Raw genomic sequence first — 22690 nt, forward strand, 5'->3', positions numbered from 1 at the left:
AGTAAAACCTATGATTATATTAAAGATGAAGAAAACAACGATTAAGAATAATCATTAAAATATCATAAAAGTAATTTTACATGAAAGTTAACAATGTTAAAGATTTGTTTTATTATTACTATTATTATTTTTTATTTGATGAATTACCTCATTTAATTGTAATTAAATTAAATTGTACTATTAGCAGCACCATTACTACTACTATTAATATTAATTATTATTATTACTTAATAAAATGTGAAAGTATAAAGGTATGTTTAGATAACTAAAAAAGTTTAAAAATAAGTAAAAAATGGTTATTGATAAAAAATTAGTATTATTATTAATATATACATAGTATTATTACTTTTCTATAATCATTTAATATATATATATTAATATATATAATTAATATATATATTTATAATAATAAGAAGAGGATGTTTTAGATTTTAATTTATTTTTGTTCAGCTTCAGCTTCTGTTTTTTTATTTATTTTTTTAAATACGCTTTATCAATGTAGTTTGACTTGAAGTATTATCTTTATATTAAAAAGGGCACACGCAACACTCGTCCATGCATTTGTTGGTCTTTGGTATCGGCTCTGCCCACCTCGGGTGGCATGACAGAGTGTCATGTGGGTAAAGCTGCTGATTGGGCATCACAGCTTGGAGTCAAAACATACAGGTGGACAATGAAAGAGGGATGACAGCAGCTGTGGCGGGATGTGTGTGCATTTCGGCATGTCGGAGATGGTCAGGAGATGTTGAGCTGATACAGAACTAGCTGCATGCTAATCAACCAGTTCAAATTAAACTGTCTGATAAAGAGTTACAATGCTACGTGCCCATTGACTGATAAAATACAGACTGTGTTGGTGTATGCATACACACAGTAGGCAGCCATTTGACTAATTTATGCATAACTGAAATAGGGGATTTTGCTACTTTTTAGTGAAAGTTATAGCACAGCGTGCAAAGGAAATCTCGAATGAGTCAGACTTGAACTTGCTGCTCCCATCTACCAAACACCATTAGGCAGGCCGACGCCACATAACACAATCAAAACAATAAGGAGAGCACATCAGGACACCAAAAAAACAAAGAAAAACTGATCTGGGAATGGCCAGGTCGTATCTTGGCTGTCTGTGTGATGCCAGGCGTCATTAATAACCTCACTGTTATTGGAACTCTACAGAAAGCCGTATCTCTGTTGTACCCGCTGTACCCCTTGGCACGAAGGGTGGATTTATTGTTGTTTGGGTCATTTTGAACAATGGTCTGTGTCTGTTGCTCTGTTTTTATCTCTGTGAGACTTATAAAAGAAGGACCCACTTGCCTCATTGCTAGAAGGCAAGTATAGACTGCTGTAGACTGGTATTTTCCCATGGTATAAAGGACTGGGATGATCTGAGATCAAATATTCACAAATCTATCCAAATAGAGTTTACAATAAAAATGTAAAAACTGAACAAATAAAAAAAGTTCAAAGGAGTTTCGTTTACTGCATTTGCAGGCCAAAGAATTTGCTTGGCTTTTTGATTTTTGTAAGCAATATATGTTTGGTAGTTTTTCAAATGAAATGAGTTTGGTAAGGTTTTTCAAATGAATTTCAAAGATTTCTTTTTTTCCCATTAAAAATACACTAAAAACAGCAATATTGTGAAATATTATTAAAATGTTAAGTACCTTTTTTTCTGTTATAATAAATTTTAAACATTTTTATTTATTCCAGTGATGGCAAATTTTCAAAAATCATTTCTCCAAGTCTTCAGAGTCACATGATCCATTACTAATCATTTCAATTTGCTAATTTAATAAAAATAAATTATTATTAAAAATGGTATGTTGAAAACAGCTGTGCTTCTTAATATTTTTGTGGAAACCGTGATTTCAGGAGTCTTTGATGAATGGAAAGTTCAAAAGAACAGTGATCATTTGAAATAGAAATCTTTTGTAATATTATTAATGTCTTTACCGTCACTTACAATCAATTGAACGCATCCTTGCTGAATAAAAGTATACATTTTACTGAGCCTCATTTTTTTTTATGTTAATATGTGTAAAACTTCAGGTAGTTCCTGCGGTAGCCAAACACCTCCCATTGTGATGAACAGGAAAGTTAAAAAGTAGTACTTTTTAAGCATTATTGTGAAAAATGTATTGACATTACCTTCCATGTTGCTGTGTTTCTCCTGAAATAGGCAAACATTCGTGTAAACCAGTTATAGATCTCGTTTAGAGTCAGCTGTCGGTCAGGGGCTTCCAGAATGGCCTGGATGAATAAATCCAAGAGAGAATGGAAGAAAGAAAGTGAGCATGTGTCAAGAGGCTGTTATAATAAGACATTAACTGATGGACTGTTTCCAGACAGGTAGGCAGTGCATTATGGATAGGGCCGCACGTTTCAGCATAACTAACACTGAGCTGAGAGATGCGCATAAATCCTGAGCTATCAGCACACACCTCTGAACTCCGCTCAAGAGCATCGGAGTCCAGATCTCAACATCTTACAGGCTGACTTACGTGTCGTATGAGGGAGGCGTAGGTGAATGGAGGCCTGACATCAGCATTTTTGTAGAATTCACAATTCTGTGCAAGTTCTGTAATGGACAGACACAATTATTTCATATGTATTTCAGTGTCGTATGAAGTGAGTAAGTTCAGCTTTTCTAGACTTTATGGGGGGGATGCTAACCTGAAGCGATGGGGGTGCAGAACTTGTCGGAGTTGCGCCGACGGATGTGCCCAACTCCATGCAGGCTGGAGGAGCTGATGACGGAGGGTCCCTGCCTCATGGGGGTGATGGGGGCTGCGGCAGAGGTGGGGGGATGAGGCAAGCCCTCAGGAAACCCCTCAGTTTCTCTTTTTGACAGCGACATGCTAGAGGCCAGGTTCAGCTAAATGGGAGGAAACAAAAGGGAAAACTTATTTATAATAAAAACGACAAATCAAAACGAGTTCACCAGTAGCATATTATATCACCATTCAAAAGGCTATTTTTTTTTCAAAAAGTGGGGGTAATGCTTTTATTCATTTTTTTTTATTGTGAAATATTATTGTTTAATTACTGTTTGAAATACATTTAAAGTAACCTTTTTATTTTATTTTATTTTAAATATTTTAAAGTGTAATTTATTACTGTTATGGTAAAGCTGAATTTCCTGCAGCCATTACTCCAGTCTTCAGTGTCACATGATCTTTAAGAAATGATTCCAGTATGCTGATTTGCTGCTTAAAACATTTATTATGTTGGAAATAGTTGTGCTGTTTAATATTTTTAAGTGGACCATGATACATTTTTAGTATTCTTTGATGAACCGAGTTCAAAAGAGTATAATTTTTTTGATCTATTTAATCTTTTGTAAAATTATAAATGCCTTTACTGTCAATTTATCATCAAACTAATGCTTCCGTGCTGAGAGAAAAAAGAAAAAAGAAAAAAACGCTTGAAAAGTAATAAATATTATATACTCTTAGTAAACTATAATTTTATGATATCAAATGAGTCATATAGTCTTAAAAGTTAAAGTTCCAAAAGGGTGTTTTTGCAGTGATGCTATAGAAGAACCATTTTTGGATCCCCAAGAACCTTTCAGTAAACAGTTCCTAAAATAACCATTTGAAGGACATTTTAGAAATCTAAAGAATCTTTTTTTGACTATAAAGAAACTTTTCTGCATTTAAAAGGTACCATGGATGTTATTCATAGAACCATCGATGCCAATAAAGAACCTTTATTTTTAATAATGTACACAACACTGAAATTCACTCCAAAAATCTAAATGTTTATTATCCAATTACAATAATGATGGCATTTGCTGTAAAAATAAGAATATTATTTATGTATTTATATATTACAACAATATCTAATAAATAAACAGATAATATACTATAAACAATAACATATTTATAATACTAATAATTATATTTGCTGTGTATTTGTATCTGTCAAATTTCATACATTTATAAGCTTTTATACATATATATATGTTTGGGAAGAAGAAAATTTGTATTGCATTCAATATATAAAATGACTATTAATGTTGTTTACTTTATGTTGCTCGTTTATTTTTTCACATAAACATACATTTATACACGTATACATAATACCAGAAATAACAGGAAACAATGACAGCGCAAAACACAAATGCCCTTCCTCTCTCTATTTGGCACACGTTCAGTCTCAGCGCAGCTTTGATTCTAATTCCCATCATCTTCGTGGTGTACAGTAATCTCCTGCATTGCAATTACCAACCAGGAAATATAATCATCTTCAAATTGTCATTGGTCTCCCGCTGTGAGAAGCGCATCCTGCGATCCTTGGCAACACATCCATGCCAAAAGCAGTTGGCACGGTGACTCCATTATAAGATGATCTCGTTCACCCGGTGAAATTCAAACAAAGCACCCCACAAATCGCATTTCTTAGACACATGCCGGCACGGGCGCACAAACGAGGCTCCTCGGTGACACATTGTCTGCAATTAAAGCCACACAAGAGGAGCAAAACAAAGCGATACATGGTAGGAGGGGGTAAAACAACAATCTGGCAACAAACAACACTTGCGGTTACCCCCCCTCAGTGTGGCCCTGCTCTGCCCAATTAGCTTCGGTGGGCACGGAGCGCTAGGAAACAGCTTTCCCCATCGCTCAGGGAGTCTTTTTCGGGGTTGCTTGTTTTGTTCTAATTAAAACCATCATGTGCACGTGTGAGCAGCGAGAGATAGAGCGAGCGAGCGAGGAGGGGCGTGCAAAGCGGGGTTGACGCTAATATGGCGAATTAAACAGCGCCAGCCCTCTTTTCACTCCATTCTCTTTGCCACAGGAGCCAACCTGGCCCATCTCCAGTAATTAGGGGAGCAAAATGGTTTAACAGGTACTTAATTAACGCTGGAGCTGTGCCAGTTTGCTGAGCCAAACACCCAATGATCTTAATAGCGGTCAGTGCCACACACAGGTTTGAGCTTGTGCTAAGCTCCGCCCTAATGCTCACCCTTACCACTTAATGCTAATTCTTTCTCTTGATCACACTCACAATTATCATTTTTTCATTCTCTCTCTCCCTTGTTCTCATCTAGGTCGCTCGGCCCGGCCCGGTCACCATTTCCCATTACTGTCTAACGGCAGCTGATCCTTGGAATTTGTCTCTAAACAGGAGACGCGGCCTAGTTTCGCCCTCCCATTTATATCCCCTCAAATTAAGACACTCCACTTCTAATTGACAATTAATTTCAACATCTTCGTATTTTAATAAGACTCCTCATCAATCTCAGCATGAAATATTCATTAGATTCCTAATAATTGCACAGGCAGCTGGTGGCTTAAGGGGGAAACGCATTGTGATGGCTGCGTGTGAAGCAGTGATGTGGAATATCTAGAAAGTCTAGCCCAAAACACTCACATTCATTTACACTGTGGCATAAATACAAGTACAAAAACACTCCTCTAAAGTGGATTGGAGGAAAGCAGGCCAGCTGTAGCTGCTTCAAAGAGAACTCTATCTATAAGAGTCCATCACACTTGAGTTGAAGGTGCTCAATGGCTTGCTTGAAAAAGTGATTTATTATTTTTGTAAAGTGCAAGGATAAGTTGAACAGGTAAATGTATGAATCTGGATTGAGACAGCACTGAGTATAGCTGCTCTCCAGGAACACGATCCATGAAGACAGCAGCTAAGAGCACTGCACTTCCGCTGTTCTCCAACAGAGAGCGCTCTTTAATGCCTCACACAACCGATTCATTGCTCATACCCTGTGCCGAACCGTTACTTCACATGAAAAACATGCGACACACTATCAAAACGCAAGTTATCAGAGGAAGTAGAAACGAGACGGAAGTTAAGAACTTACAGGCTGGTGGAAAGGCTTTGGCTCTGATGGACGCATGTGCAGGTGGGTCATCATGGCCTGCAGACGCTCGCTCTCTTTGGCCAACTAGGGAACACACATAAAAACATATATTAGAAAAAAACTGTTTTCTTATATAAAATGAATATGTAAAAGTGTTTACTTTTTCCCCATGTTTCCAGTTTAAAGTGCACTGACATCTACTAGAAGGTCATTTGTGACCCTAGACCACAAAACCAAGTCCCCGGGGTATATTTTTAGCAATTGTATTGGTCAAAATGATTGATTTTTATTTTATGCCAAAAATCATTAGAATATTAAGTAAAGATCATGTATCATGAAGATATTTTAAAAATCTCTTACCATGAATATATAAAACTTAATTTTTGATTATTAATATGCATTGCTAAGAATTAATTTGGACAAATTAAAAGGACATCCTCAGATTTCAGATTTTCAAATAGTTTTATCTCGGCCAAATATTGTCCGATCCTAATAAACCATACATAAATAGAAAGCTTATATATATATATATTTTTTTTTAAACTTTTTTTTTTTAAACTTTTTTTTGGGGGGGGGTACATATGATTAAAAAGTAACATTTCTGTATAATATAATAATGTCAAAATATTGTCTAATTTTCCGTAATTTATGTATATTATTTTGTACTATTTCTGTACCACACTGTTTTCTCTGTACGCAGCTGTTAAAGTTTTGGCAACATAAGCGCACAATTATTTGTCATGCCAATACAGCACATTAAAAACAAAGTGTCGTCATAGTGTGTTTAGTGCTCTTTTAGGCGCCGTGGAGAGGAGGAGGGAGTGACTCCAGATATTCTCTTGTGAGGATAGTTTTGCATTGTGCCTGTTAACTGACTCAGCTCACAGGGATGTTGACATGCCGTTTCACAGCTCTTGATACCTCCGGGAGAAAACATCTCTCTCACCATCCTTCTCTCGATTGCTGCGTCTCTTTCAGAGACACTTGCCCTGTAACCACACTCGTCCTCGTTTGACATTCCTAACCGCATTTAGATGAAGTGTGGAGGCAGGCGGCCCCTTGTAATCAGGGGGCGACACACTGCCTCAGAACGCTCTGAGACTGGCACCATACACTTGAGTGGCACTAAAAGTGCTAGAAAAACACAGACTGTTGCATTTTACTGCTCATACGAGACTGAAAATTAAAACAAAAAATATTCTAAAAATGAGGCAAATGCAGGATGGATTGCCATGGTATTCTGCATGGTTGCTGGGCATAGCTAGGTGATGCTAAGGTTTCTGGGTGTTCAAAATAAAAGCCCCATAATATGAACTCAATCTCAGGATGTGATTAGACTGCTGTTGTGTTGTGCTGGTGCTCTGCGGCTATGGCTGGTATTGCTGAAGTCATTCACAGATCTGGGCTGTTTATTCACCCATTAGCTGATATGTGTGTTTAATGAGTTCCATGCTGGTCAGCCTGGAAATAAAAACAGTGGAAAAACTGAGCTGGTGTGCTGGGAGAGACAGCAGGTCGGCGAAGGGTGGTTCTGGTCGGCCTGGGTTGGCATTGGGGTGGTGGGGGTAGAATAGGTGACAGGACGGAGGCAGACATAAGAGGAAATCCGCTTGGACGTGGACTGACTCTCTTGTCACTTCTCATCACCCTACATCTATCTGGACACGTGTTTAAACATCACAAAGTGAGCTTGCTGCCCGCGTGCCTGGCAGGGCAGTGTTTTTTTGAAACGCTCTTTGTTGTGAGGGGTTTATTTTTGGGAACGAGACGAGATGGAGAACATGGAGGGGAGGTGGCGTGGAAAGAAAAGGGAAACTGACCAATTACCAGGTCTGTCTGACTGGCAGTCATGATTGGAAGTTGTTCTGCCACGTAAAGCTGGAGGGTCTGAAGTGCCTGTCTGTATGTAAGTCCGTCCACAAGACAGGTTTTTTTTTTTAAGGGATGTTGATTTACAGCTTCGGAAGCAGAGGAATTCTACTGCTGCAGGCACAGTAAGGTTACTTGACCTGCGTTTTAGTTTGGCGTGTTTGAAAGGGGTGAGCAACTCCCCCATAGCTAACGGTCTCTTTAATGCAACCTAATGTGACCGACCGATGTCGTGTCAGCGCCTGCCAATCCTAACTGTCACTAGACGCTCTTCTGACAGCCTCTGCGTCCAAACAAATTACTCACAAGGACAATAAAACATCACCCACAACTAAACATAGCACATTTCAGGGTCATGAACGATTTCGCTTTATAATGTAATGCACCCTACATTACTTGTTTGGACAGTACAGTCTTATATCGAAAATTCAAAACAAAAATTTTAAATGAGTATTTTTTTTTATTTATTTTTTTACAAAACATTGTTGACTTTTGCACACACTCCAATTATAATCAACAAAGTCTACACTCCACAATAATAATTTATATACAGCATCTGTATATAATATGTTTTTTGTTTGATTATTTTAGTAACTTTACTTTTTTACTTTGTTAGGAACATTTTAAACATGAATAAATCTAAGTTCAATTTTACCAAGTGATTTATTTTCAAATTTTTCATTTATTTAAATATTTATTAATAAAAAAAAATATTATTTTAAAATGTAGTTAACATAATTTAATTCATCTTAATAACAATGATAAAAAAAATGGGGACAGTTAAATGCTAACTGAATGATAAAAGATTGCCATGTTAATTTTAAGTAGCAATTAATCGGGACAACCCAATTTTAATATCGATTATTTTTTCTAATAGTGCTGCCCTACTGAAAATAACAAAACCACTTAGTTTGGAAAAATGAATGTAACATGGCCAACATCAGGAGAGTGAAGCAGGGCACAGAGGGTGTCTGTGGTCAAAGGAAGTCTCTTGAACTTCCCATGTCCACCCTTCTCCTTATCAGCTCTCTCATTAGAGATGACACCGTGTATATGTGCGCGACAGGCAGCCCGCGGTGCTTGCCGAGAGTCCGTGGCATGAGGGATGAGAGAGGTGCTGGGAAACTCTCTAATTGGGATCCATCAAAGGCAGATATTCTGGCCTCCTCTCTCGCACCACACTCTTCATTTTACAAGCTCCAGTGATCTCTATCAACTCATGTGACATGTAATGGGCAGAAAATCATGCCAGCTGGGTGAGACTTCTGCAAGACCAAGTCTCAGCATCAGTAAACACTAATTCAAGCCTTGATCCTCTAAAGTTGACAATTACTCTACCTGCAACATAATTACAAGTCCAAAATGTACTTTGGATAAAGCATTTGGCAAATGCATAAATGTAAATGAAAACACAGGGAAAGAGATAGTCAGGCAGCTTGAATATTGCGTTCGCAAGATTTTTAGAGAAATGTTGATTTTGCGTTTGTGCGCGCATCCCACCTGTATCTCCAGCTGTTGAACGACCTGCATCTGGACCCTGCACTGGGCCGTACTGCGATCATCCAGGGCGTGTTCACTGTTCAGGTGCCTGAGAGAGAGAGAAAAACGCAAACATGTGATGACATGTCCTGATACACAGTCTACTAGATCAATCCGCGACCCTATCTAAACTCCCAGAGGGAGATCTGTAAGCATATTTGGACCATCTGCCACAAACCGTGTCGCTGACCTGCCTGATACAATGTGCACACACACACACACACACACACTTTACGGCTGTGTCTCAGCCTTTTGGGATTGTCTCACAGTTTGTGCTGCGTATGCTAACGTGTCAACACTACTGTACATGCCCGGGCATCATGTCCTGACGACACACACACTTAAACCCAAATACAGAGGTCACTGAGGCATCAGAGATCCAGTTGCGGCGTCAAACCATGACTTCACATAAATAACCACATCAAAATACGAGCACAGATAACAGTTTATTTTTCCACAGAAGAAACATTAAATGGAATTCTTTTGGGATCGCAACGGCCCTCTCAGAGGAAACCCCTAACAATAGTGGATTTCCACTCAAAAACACACTTTTCACTAGGCGTATAAACTCAATTTCCTCTCGCAAGAAAATAAAAACAATATTAGGACATGAAAGATGTGGAAAGAGAGTTTTCCGCTATGGACTGAGTCACATGAGCGAATGTGACCATGCTGTATGCTGGAAGTGAAAAAATAAGTTTTATTGTATTTATTGTCACATCGAAAAAAACATGAAAAAAACATGAACGTCTCTCTATATTAGGATGGAACGAGTGTCCTAATGTCTCTGTTATTCAGTTGAAATGCAGCTGGAGTGGGATATTATTTTGGAAGCGGTTTTGTTTTTTTGTCAGAAAGTGCTGTAGGCCATGAACTCTGAGTGGGAGTTGAAAAAGGGAAGAAAAAAACACCTGGATATGACTTCATTTGTTTTACTCATCAAGCGCTGCCTCAGATGGGTGAGCTCTGCCCATAGATATTCAAGTCATGTTTTCTTTATGAAGCAATCCAAAACAACAGTCCAAAACACAACAAAACAAAAAGATGATACAATGCTGAGAACCAAACGAGAAAGCAAAAATCGATCAAGAAAAGTAAGAGCATAAAGTGATGGTGTCAGTTCGGACACCAAGATGAACTCTAGGGTCTGCGATCTTGAATCTTTCCTTCACACCATCTGTCTCATCCTTTACTTTTTATTTACAACTTCCCCACGCTTGCATTCACACAATTCAACCCCTGCACGTATAAACCAAATTCTATAATCCAATAAACATTCCTATATTCAAACGATGATGTCATGAAGCATTTGAGTGATGATGTTATTAATCTCTCCAGGTGTGGAAGTGGCCCCTCCCACCTTCTAACAACACACCTGCTGAGGTTTAATGACTCCAAGGTCAGGGGTCACAAGAGCGTATTATAGAAGATAAGATATCCCTTTCATTATAAAGCAAATTATAATCCTGAGGATTACTTCATATATTTGTCTCAGACTAAAAAATATAATCTAGCTATGCAAATATACTATCTAGCTATTTTTTTTTTCAAAATTGGTCAGTATTGGCTAATACTATATATTTAATTAAATCTTATAAAATATTACTAAATTAATATCCATTTTTGATCATTTACATTATAATGTTGCGAACATGCCTAAAATCAGTCAATTAAGCTTTTAATGTTTCATTTTTAGTTCTACATGCAAAATGTTTATATAATCCAATTATCAGTTATTAGCCACGACATGAAAATGATTTTCAGTTTATTGAATCAGCTGGAATTTTAATACTGTTGCAGTTAATCTCATCCATTCTTATGAGGGAGTTCCTGCATTTTTTAGCACCCTCCTCTCTGGCGTGGGCGGCCCATCGTGTTTAGTTCTCTTCACGAAGGGAGAGCGGCAAACGGAAATGAGTGTGAGTGGCAGAATCTTAACCTTCGCAATACACAATCATCCTCATGATCCCGGCCTGCTTTATCTCAGTGACACCCGGCGCATGACACGACCGTTTTGAATGTCCGACTGAAGGAAAAGAGGGGTGCACATTTGCGCTCTCATGAGAAATTAAACAAAAACAATGATGTCACCCACTCGACTAATCCAGGCGGAGATAGACATTTTTTCCTTGCAAGCACATGATGATAATAACAAAAACATGATCTCATCTTACTCTCCCTCTACACCCCCCGTCTCTCTCTCGTTCTGAATAAAGGAACAGACCACAAGTTTTATGGCTCATAATAAACAGTAGCAGCGTTTTTCCGAGAGACCCGACAATGAGGCAGTGTTTACTCCCCGCACCCCAACAGGATTTTGAGGAGCATTTACAACAGTCACTGAAAAAAAGTTGCAAGCTAGCCCCGACAAAGGGCTTGAGTATTCTAACACATGTCACCCTGGAATGCCAGAGAAAACCGAACATCATTAAAGAGCTCAGGACGAGAGTGTGTGAAATAGAACAAAAGAGAAAAAAGACAGGATGAAGATTAAGAGTGAATGAGTGTTTTAAAATTCTCACACTACTCTCGCTAGAAAGAAAAAAAAACGAGATTTCATCTGGGGATAAAAAGTGTTCTTATTATGTCCAGATGAAACTGACAAGACTTTTTTTCAGCATTTCCTGCACTGAATTCTGTGAAAAGGATTTTAAAAATATATAAAATGGCATGAGACAGAGCTGAGAGTACTATACTCTTAGTGGTTCATGTCGAATGTGTTTAACTGGAGTGCTTTTTAATAGTTTTTCTATGTAAACATTTGCTAGATCTTGCTACTTTTTTCTGCGTCTTACGCATGAGTACCACAAGAAACAAAGTCAACTTATAAAAAGGTCAACTGTTGACATGCATGCCAGCTCATCATGTTTAATTTCAAAACACTGGTCCAATCAGAAGAAGCAGGGGGACGGGTTAAACATTACCAATGTGTTATAGTAGCAACTGCTAATTATTTGATCTCAAAAGTGGTGCATAGCTATGGCCAGGACAACAAAAATATAATATATATATATATATATATATATATATATATATATATATATATATATATATATATATATATATATATATATATATATATATATATATATATATATATATAGGAACTGTTAAAATTTATAAAAATTACCATTGGTTGTTTAAAAGCTAGGGATGTAACGATTAACTGCAAGCCAGTTGAAAACTGATTCAAATACGTGATGATTCAAACTGGTTGAGATGCTAAACAAATCGTGATTCATTTAGGGGTTGGAGTTTATAAAAATGCATGCCTTTAGAAAAGTTTAGATTGTTTTTTGTTTTTTTTACTTGCCTGTGTATAATGCGCATTAAAGTTCATAAGTATCGCAGTGCTTTGTTTACAACAGAATCCAAGGAAAGGCTTTAAGCGTTGAAGTGGTTGCCTCTCATTTCAAATGGAATGAGCCCAGACAAAACCTTATTTTGTTTATATGAAGAGATTTATTTTGTTTGTGTTACTTGTTTATTTGATTTGGGGCTTGCTATAAAATGTCAATTTAGTTTTGTTATTTACATTCACATTATATGTAAATTTCAATCACATTTTGTAATTTAGCAGACACTTTTATCCAAAGCGACTTATAATTAAGGAATAAGGACAATAGAAGCAATCAAAACCAACAAGAGCAATATTATGCAAGTGCTATATTAATATATTATTATAGTGTTATATTTAAATTTCGCAAAATTTCGTTCGTTCAGCGGGCACCGAATCCATGTGGACTCATTTCCTACTATAAGTGGCAGGCAGCCAGATGGGGCTATAGAATAGTCAAAAAGAACAGAACACGAGAGAGAGAGAGAGAGAGAGAGAGAGAGAGAGAGAGAGAGAGAGAGACAGAGAGAGAGAGACTCCTCTCTTCCTGTCTTTAGTGATGACTAAAGTGTTCTGACCAGGCCACGGTGCACGGCACTGACGGCAATATCTGTCGCCCCCTCCTTTCTTATCTCGTGTCCTCCCCCTCTTCTCTGCTTGCCCCGAGGCTATGTGAAATGAGACACAGCGCAACCAAACAACAGCTTTACTCTTAAAACTTTCCCAGACTCTCCGGCTCTTTGATGTGCGTGTCAGCGACCATCATACACTCTTTCAGCTCCTGCCCGCATGCACCGAACAACGCTCCTCACCCCCGTCGCCAGGGACGAGCAGAGGAAATTTACATACACATCTTTCCGGCCTGTCAATACAGCAGTCCCCTCGAGGAAGCACAGCTCTGGAGTCAAAAGGCGATGCGAGGGCCTAGCATCTCGTCAAAGGAAATAAACACACAGGGACGTGACCGCCACTCATTAACGGACAACAACACCCGGCTACTGTAACGGACGAAGTTGACCTGCCGGATATCAAAGGAGGTGTTTGAGGGAGAGAAAATAAACAGCAAAGAGAATGTGCGTTGCGAGCCTCGAGTCCACTGGGGCAACGGCAGCGGCAACAGTCTGGCTCGCACCCCTGTGACAGGCGGACATGTCAGGACTTTCCACTGTGAAGTCTCATTATTTTAACACACAGAGACAATGGGACTGTTTACATCGCCTTCCCTGTCTGATCTCTTCCTCTCTTTATCTCCTCCCCCCCCACCCCAGCATCCCTGAAGACCCCAAACTGGCAAACACACGCGCAAAGAAAAAAGATGGCGAGAAGAAAGAAGATTGGGAAAAGGGAGATAGAGGAGGGGAGGGAGTCTCTTTTTGATGTCTTTGCTTGTATCCAAGAAACAAAAGCTTCTAATTGTAAATTAGCTAATTAAGTAAACCACTAACGAAGCGTGAAAACAATTTGCTTGACCCAGCAGTGGAGCGCTCAGGGATGGAGAGGTGGAATTATGGGAGCGGGGAGCTAATCGGCCTCTGACAGCATTGAAGAGTTGCGTTCAGCTACCTGATCAGACACACACACACACACACACACACACATTCTTTTCCTCTACAACACAGGACGGGTCAGCAGGAAGGGAACAGAACATCTGTCTCTATGGTTACAAGTGGGGCATGTGTGAACTAGCTTCCTGTGCAAAAGTATTAAGCTGAACCTTTGGGAAAACGTTTTGTGAAAACCATACAGCAACCATTTGAATACAGAACTTTAGTCTATCGACAATTTAGTGTAAAAAAGTAATACTTAAAATTAGCATTATTACTATTAGTACACACACACACACACACACACAAAAGGTCTACAATACACACTCACATTAGAACTTTTTCTAGACTATAAAGCATTGTTGTGCTCCTGGAATTCATTAATAAAGGAACACTGTGATGTAAAATGATTTTAAACATTTAGCTGTATACTGTACACTAACACTCAGCTTGTTTTAAAAAAAAGTGTTTATGCTCACCAAGGTATTTATTTGATCAAAAATAAAGTAAAAACAGTAATATTTTGAAATATTATCAAATTAAATATATTGTGAAATTAGCATTACTCCAGTCGTCAGTGTCACATGATCCTTCTGAATCTGAATGTCAAGAAACACCTTTTATTATACATTTTGAAAAATGTTGCTTCTTAATATTTTAATGTTAACCATTCTCTCTCTCTTTCTCTCTCTCTCTCTCTCTCGCTCTCTCTCTATCTCTTTCTCTCTCTCTCTCTCTCTCTATATATATATATATATATATATATATATATATATTGCAGATCTACAGATCTACAGATCTACAGAGTGCACTCTAGTTTACGCTGATTGTGTTCTATGACTGTGAAATACCTGTCTATCAAGCGTTAGCTCTCTTTTTTCAGACACGAGTACAGTCCCACAGCACTGGTGAATGTCTCACGCTGTCTCCAGCAATAACCTCGCACCCCCCACCTCCCTGTGGAATTCATTCGTCTCTGGTCTGTACAAACATCACATCTGAACACAGCTGTCAGTTCTTCTGGATTGCTTATTGCCTGTCCTCTCATCCCCACATTTACTTAAGAGCAAGAGGCCTTTAGTTTACAAGTGATCTGCAAGCTCATCGAAAAAAGGATGAATGCACACTGACAGAGGGAAATGCTAATAGCCACAGACTTGTTTTGTGGGACGCAGCAGGTAACGACGAATGCTCTGCTGCCCAGTAGGGGTTTTACGCGAGTTACGAGGTTTGACGTGAATGTAGCACATTACATGCTCGTGAAGTAGAATTTGACGGACACCTGTCACTCACTTAATGAACTGGCCCATGTCATCGCAGAGCGCTTCGCAGCCAGGCCACTTGCATTCGCCGTGTCCATAGAGCGGGTGAGAGGCCGTGTGTTCCTCGTGAGTCGAGCTGAAAGAGACAACAAAGATTTGGTTAGTCAAACTATAAATAATCATGTCACCCTGAACTTTGACTTTTGTCTTCAGAGTCACATGATCCTTCAGAAATCATTTTAATAACTGATTTGTTGATCAAAAATGTCTTATTCTCAATGTTGAAAACAGCTGTGCTGCTTAATACTTTTATGGAAACTGTATTGGAATATTTTTTTTTCTTTAAAATCATCTAAACTCCTGCTTATTACAACGACCCATTGGGGTCAATATCAATATAATTTTTTTCCAGGCAGTCGGCATGGTAGACTAACACACATGCAACCAATACAAAGCAATGAAGCAATGGAAACAGTCTCGAACATTCACTGTCTGGGTAAGCCGATATAGCTTTGAGCCAGTCCTTCAGGAAGCTTCGAACAAATCTAGCTCAAGAGGATCTGGTAAATGTAAAAAAAAAAAAAAAAAAAAAAAACATAGCTTTTCCATAAGTGTGACTGACAGGGTTCCAATAGTAAGTGCGTATCATTGTATTAGCATTTTGTACTATGACACCGAATGTCGGTTCGAATGTCGTCCGATGCAGCCAGGAACAATAAGCCGACATCTAATTACAAATGAACATGGACGGTATTCACATGTTTCTCGTAATGGCGGGAGCATGGATAAGGTGGCTGCTGATGTGCTGACAGGGCCTGCTGGTGAGGCCTGGGGATAAATGCTATGGTCTTGTTTCGTTTGAGATACAGCCACTGTGTGCTCTATGGCTGAGAAGTTTAGTTCGGGTCTCTCTGGCCCCGACTTCTGTAGAGACCCATAACAGATCAGCCTCGAACCCCCACCAGCAGTCTTATCCAGCAATTTTTCATTTTGGGCCTGGCCAACCGCCATGGGCTAGCATGTAGTTTGGGTTTTTTTGTGAGGGCAGGGACCACATAATCCTTTGTCATGTGTCTGACTGTTGCTAAGCATGGGCAGGGGGCTAAAGGGGGGAGCGCGGCTTGTGGCGGTTGAAGGTCTGGGGAACTCTTCCCAATTCCACATCAGAGTACTGCTTAATATGAAGCAGCTTGCTAGCAGATGAGGTCCTCCCGATGCGGCGCACACACACACTCCCTCCTCCTCTTCATCAGATGTGCTGGCAGCGGACGGCCCACGCAATTCAGAAGCTGCTCGAGTGCTAGACATTACAAACTACTGGCAACCACACTGTCCACATGTGCCATGCATTAGCCTCACCGCACAGTTTTTCTTTCCTTTTGAGTTGCATGTACGTGTGTGTTTGTGTGTAAATGTGTTAGGCCAAGTCAGGGAGAACAGTGTTAGAAGAAAACATGATGGAAGGTGTGCTTTTCTTCCTGTTTAGCCATGCCCGTGTAGCATGACAGGGTGGGGCGTGTGTTAGTGCTGCTAGTGTGTGGAGGTTTATTTAGCTGTAGTTTGGAAGCCCCCCCAGTGGGAAAATGGCCATATTACATAAAATATCCACAGAACTGCTATAAACGTCACACTGAGGCACCATTTAAGTGAACGGCAAAAATTCATTAAAAACTTGATTAAAAACCTTTTGCTGTTTGGAGTTTTTATTTATATATTTATGCAAACTATACATACATAGTATACATATCTTATAGTGTGTCTATGTGTGTATGTATAAAGGGGACTGGCCTGGGAAGGTTTGATAAATTACTTTTATATAACAACAATGTCTAAGTTATGTACTCATTTAGATGGATAGGTAACCTTGTGTGGGTGTGTATATATTATATATATATATATATATATATATATATATAGTGTGTTGTTACTCACTGGGTGCTCTGCATGGGAGCGCCTTTGGAATAAGGCGTGAGATGCTCATCACTGGACTCCTTGGTGAAGGAGGAGATCCACTCAAAGAGTCTTGCTCTTAAGAATGGAAAGAAGGCTTGAGTACCCCACAGTAGGACCACTTCTCTCTCTCTTTCTCACTCAAACATACACACACACACACACACACACGGCTGCCCACCTCTCAATGAAATTATCACAGTACACCTTCACCCACTCCACACACACACTCATGCTGAACTGGCACAGGGGCGTCAGTCATGCTGAGGGCATGCTATGTTCTGAGGAACTCACACGAGCACCAAATATCAAATGAACCCAGGCATTTTACATCAGCTCATCAAACGGCAACTGACAGCAGAAACCTTGAAATACGACATGTGTGACAAAAATATCTATTTATGAAATCTGTCATGTAGCACGTAGCTATAGCACTTCTTTGTTTGGTTATTTTCAATATACTGTTAGTTGTTACTTATTAGCTGTTTGTAGTTGCAACCAGTGCACAGATTTTACTATCCACCTGCTGCAGATGCTTTGATAAAATAAATATACATATAACACACACACACACCTATACATTTATACGTTTTTTGATTTATCATGTCGTTGATTATAGAATAAAATTCTCAGGTGGACTACAAAGTATGCTTGTGCATTTTCCACTGACCTGTCTCTCTTTGGAGTGTGCACAGAGTTCTGTCCATTTGGCAAAGGATGATGGGGGATCTGAGGTGAGACCTTGGAGGCCGAGTATGAGGTAGTGTTGGAGCTGTTGGTGGTCAGATCGAGGCCCTCGTGCTTCATGACATCCTCTGTGCTCTGAACACCGGTCACATCCTTCCACAGCTGCTGCAGGTCAGTGGGACACATGGCTGAGATGGACAGAAAGCAAGTGAAAGATTACTACAAACTATAAATCATTATTCATTACCATAAACCTCAATGCCCTTAGACAGAAAAGAAGTGCTATAATCCATAATCTCCACTGAAACACAAACACAAAAAGGTGCTTTAAAAGCCCTGAGTCAACAACAGGTGCCGTATCATGAAACCTTTTCTAGACAGTGAGTTTTTCAGGATGTTTATCCGTTTTTCTCTTCTGTGTACTATAAGCCCAATGTTGAATGATGATAGCTCATTTGGAAAGCATCCAAACCTGTATCTCTCTCTATCACACCTCCATAGCACCCCCCCCCCCCCCCCCACCTCACCGCATCTTGAACAGTGGCCAGCTGGCAGCGCATCTCACCCCAGAGATCTCAAAGCCTGGCAATGCGCTGACATTAGTGTGGCAAGCCATAAAACACCAGGCACACACCTTGCCACACTTCACTACAGGAGGGGGACATGCCAATGGGACTTGTTAAGTTCACGGGATGGCAGAAGGAGGGACCCATCCAAATCGGAGGAAGAAAATGGCTAATTTCAGAGTGTTTTTGTTATCTTTCAACATATCTGCGAATCCCCCTGGCTACCTGCATTTGTGATTCTCGCTGTCCCGACCAGCACTGCAACTCACTGTGTGAATTAATCTTAGCGAGATGCACTCTTGACATTTTTTTTTTTTTGTTTTGTTTTGTTTTATTTTCTTCTTAAACTTGCTGAATTCGGGATTGTATTTTGTCTCTTGGAAAGGCAGAGGGGGTCTAAGTTGGGAGGGAGATTTGAGGGAGTAAAAAAAAGTGGATAAGAAGGGGGGCCGCCCAAACTCGTCTGGCACACACTGTTCCCGAAAAGCCACAGCCTGCTACGCTATCTTACATGGCAAAGACTTAATAGCAATCTAAATATTATGTCTGGTCCGCCAGCATTCTTGTCCCGGACCCCGCCAAAACAAAACTCCTCGCCTGGCCTGGCTCTATTCATCCCCCCACCTCCCTCTCTTACCACCAGGCCTGGGGCCAGGGAAATGATGTATGGCCACACTTGCAGCTACAGGCTGTTGTTCACTAGTCACAGACAACCTGACAGAGCACCAAAGGGCCACGGATGTATTTTAACCCTGCAAATAACCGAGCCAGCTTGGTGACGTGGCGCTGTTGCCTTAGACGAGGAACGAGAGGTGATTTCTGCAAGTTTCTACTTTTGTGAAAGAGCAGCCAGAACACAGGAAGTGGAAGGGAGGACGCAGGGTAGAGATTACGGTTTACTGTAGGCGGTTTACCTACAGTGAAGTGTTTTTGTATCTCATTTTCTTCCAAACACACACAACACAGTTCCACACACAGGGTCAGGTGAGGCGTTTCCTACAGTGGTCTGCCACACACTCTCTATTTCTCGCACACACATTTCACAGAAAACCAACCTCAGATTTCCAGTGTGTGCTCCTGAAATTGTTTAATATTTAACATTTAATAGTTGGTTTATTGAAGCTGATGTGTGTTGTGACGTTAAAACTTTACTTTATGTGCAGAGACTATGAGTAAACCATTCTTAGGTCGATTTCTCTGACATGTATAAACACTGCTGTGTTTTCAAAACATCACTCTGTTAGTCTTAGAAGCCTGGCATAGCAACACTGTGTCAACCAATAGTGTGAGTTTGGGGTGGGGCTAACGGTTTCTGACCAATGGCAGACAAGTGTTAGGGAAACCTGCTTGGAAACGGACATTATTTTTGAAATTCTTCTTGATGCAGCTTAAGTCATCTTTCGATTTAATTTAAAAGAGACAAGATAGTCATGTCGTTTTATTTGTATCCAAAATGATGTGAATATCACAGAGTGCTGAAAACTCTCATGCACTGTTTATTTCATTCATACTCGAAGACGGAGAGCGCTCTCATGCAGAAAGTCCAAAACGGACTCATGTGATAATATAAAAATAATAGTAATAATAACTTCTGACATGCCAGGAAATCCCTAATATGGACATCCTGTTTTCACTGTATCTAAGCTTAATAACAGGTATAAACCGATAACCGTCTATAAATGTTTGCTACAATGAATGTTTTGTGTGTGTTTTTCAAGTCTTCTCCAAAAAGTGTTTGTAGTATATAAACTATTATACTGATTATACAATCATTCATAAAATTGTCATTAGTAAAATATATATCAAAAATATTATAGAATATTTACAAATTACTGGTTATTGTCCAGGAGTGTTTTTTTTTTTATTTCTTAGCCATTTTTTGCTAATTAGACATACATAAATATTATTATTATTATTATTATTATTATTATTATTATTATCAAAATCTTACTGACCCCAAACATTTTTATAGTAGTATAATATAAAATATAAGCATTTATGCTACTCTTTTATGCACTACAGATCAGACTACATTACACGTTCTGATTATCATTTACATTTGATTCGTAAGTAGATGTCCGATGCTCACGAGGCAACATTACAAATTCCCCTTTGGTTTCTAATGTCTGCCCCCACCTTCTAACTACATGCATCAAAAATCCTGAAAAAAACTGAAGAAAAGTTTGGCACGGTGATCACAAAGAATTAAGCCGAGTCCGACAGATCTGGTTGAGCCCTTTGGACAGGAATTAAAATGTCTTACTGTAACTGTTAAGTGAATCTTACAAAGAAACAAAAGTCATCCAGACTAGCAGTCTGTTTAATGTCTAATGCTTGGGTTCGAAACTCAAGGTTTTCTGCAGGAATGACTAGGCATGCCAAACAAACACGAAAACAACAACAACAGCGGTTGGCGCCACCCATGGATCAGAGAACAAATCCTTTTCAGCAGCAGCTACAGCCAAGCATGACTAGCCAGAAGAATGCGCATGGTTGGCTGGTCAGTCATAATGGAGGACTTCTTTTCAGAGAGGGATTGTGGGGAAATTCCATGATTCTGCTCTGTCGCAGGATTTGTTGAAGGGATTCCAAGAGCCCAGAGTTTATTGTTCTTCAGACCCCTTGAAACAATGCAATAAGCAATGGGAGTGGGGGTGTAAGGGTCTATGCCAGAAAGATGCCAAAGCCAAAAGTTTACAGCTGTCGCGAAAAATTATTTCAATCAATCTGTGAACCTTCCTCTGCCTTGTTCCTTGCTCTCTCCCTCTTTTTTTTTTTTTTCCCAAAAGACAACTTTTTTTTAAAAGCAGCCGTGTGTAAGTGTGTGTGGCAGGCCCACTCAGGATTCCGGATGACGAGTCTATGTTTTCTTAAGACTGAAATAATCAGAGATGTCAAGAGCAATGGGTGAAAATGAGAGTCAAGAACTCTAATAAAAGACTGGGATCATTTTGGAGGCCCTATCGGCAAGAGTGGCAGGGATTTCGGCATGGAAACTGGAGCCGGTTCCCTGTTTGTTCTGTCCTGTTGAGGCTCTTGCAATGTTACGACCGCTGTGGAACCTGTAAAAGTTGATGTGTCTAATTTTGGCGAATGGTGGCCAGTTTGCAGTCAGGATCCATTACTGGTAGAGTCTCTTTGACAAAAAAGGGAAAAATGGAAAAATACATTCAGAAATGATCCAAAGCCTCCATTTCCTTCTGTAGGATAAGTGCGTCTGGAGTGTGTAAACTCATGGGCGCACACACACACAGATAAGCACCCTCCTTTCCTCTGTACAAAGCCCGGTGAATTTTGTGGCATATTTTAGCTATTATCCAAATGACTGCCTTCCACAAAACCAACAATCAAGCTTTGCTTTTATCTCTTTATGAGCTGATTAAGTTAACAAGCTTCACATGTGGCTCTATGGACATGGCTGTTGTTAGTCTCCGGAGGGCTCCATCCCGCTCTAATAGATTGAGATGATAGCTCATTGCCAAATTTAGGAGGAAGACGAATAAGGGATTCATTTTACAGCCAGCTTTATTAGCATTCAACATTGTGCATATAGTATGGGGGCAATATGAGAATGTGTGTGTGTGTCTAGTTGGGGCTGACTAAGGAAGAATAAGCGGACGTTGGACGCAGGTCTGGCCACAGCCTGAGAAAGCCATCTGGTCCTGGGCTATGTGTATGAACACAGATGCTGCATTTATTTAGCACGCAGTATTTCCTCCAGAGCTCCACTTTCCTTTAATAGGCATCACTAAAGAAGCGAATCAGACACTCTGTGGTGTTTTTCTGGCTGTTGAGGACAGTTGAAGAGAGCTGTGAAAGAGACAGACCACCAGGTTGAGAGGCCTGTGGTTGTAGCACCTAGAATTAATATTGATGAGCTAATGGAGCAGGGGAAGAGTTTTTCACCTTTAAAGATGCACATTAATTCAAGTGATTCAGTATCTGTAATAAAAATGTCTGACAATATATTCAATTCATTAAAATTCCCTTACTTTCAGAGTGAATACTACAATAGAAGAATGACTTAAATAGTTTGACATTCTGCAATTTTGGTATGTTAGTTTGACTTTTTTCTTCTTCCATTCAACTAGGTATAAAGGTTCAAG

The 22690-nt window shown here is 39.6% G+C and overlaps 1 protein-coding gene across 3 annotated transcripts in view; it reads right to left on the reverse strand.

Annotated features, from left to right (window-relative positions):
• The window catches only part of LOC127968119 (forkhead box protein P4-like), a 124448-nt gene that overhangs the window by 13507 nt on the left and 88251 nt on the right, over window positions 1–22690 (reverse strand). For 2 of the 3 annotated variants that reach the window (XM_052569029.1, XM_052569030.1), the window contains exons 7-14: window positions 18002–18206; window positions 17314–17409; window positions 15413–15517; window positions 9200–9287; window positions 5831–5914; window positions 2677–2878; window positions 2505–2581; window positions 2152–2253 (exon numbers count right to left, since the gene is read on the reverse strand). In XM_052569029.1, coding sequence (XP_052424989.1) covers window positions 2152–2253; window positions 2505–2581; window positions 2677–2878; window positions 5831–5914; window positions 9200–9287; window positions 15413–15517; window positions 17314–17409; window positions 18002–18206 — 959 coding nt within the window. The remainder of the gene's footprint in view (window positions 1–2151; window positions 2254–2504; window positions 2582–2676; window positions 2879–5830; window positions 5915–9199; window positions 9288–15412; window positions 15518–17313; window positions 17410–18001; window positions 18207–22690) is intronic. The other variant, XM_052569031.1, reaches the window with a different exon arrangement.

This window comes from Carassius gibelio, chromosome B11, assembly GCF_023724105.1.
Source record: "Carassius gibelio isolate Cgi1373 ecotype wild population from Czech Republic chromosome B11, carGib1.2-hapl.c, whole genome shotgun sequence".
Lineage (NCBI taxonomy): Eukaryota > Metazoa > Chordata > Actinopteri > Cypriniformes > Cyprinidae > Carassius > Carassius gibelio.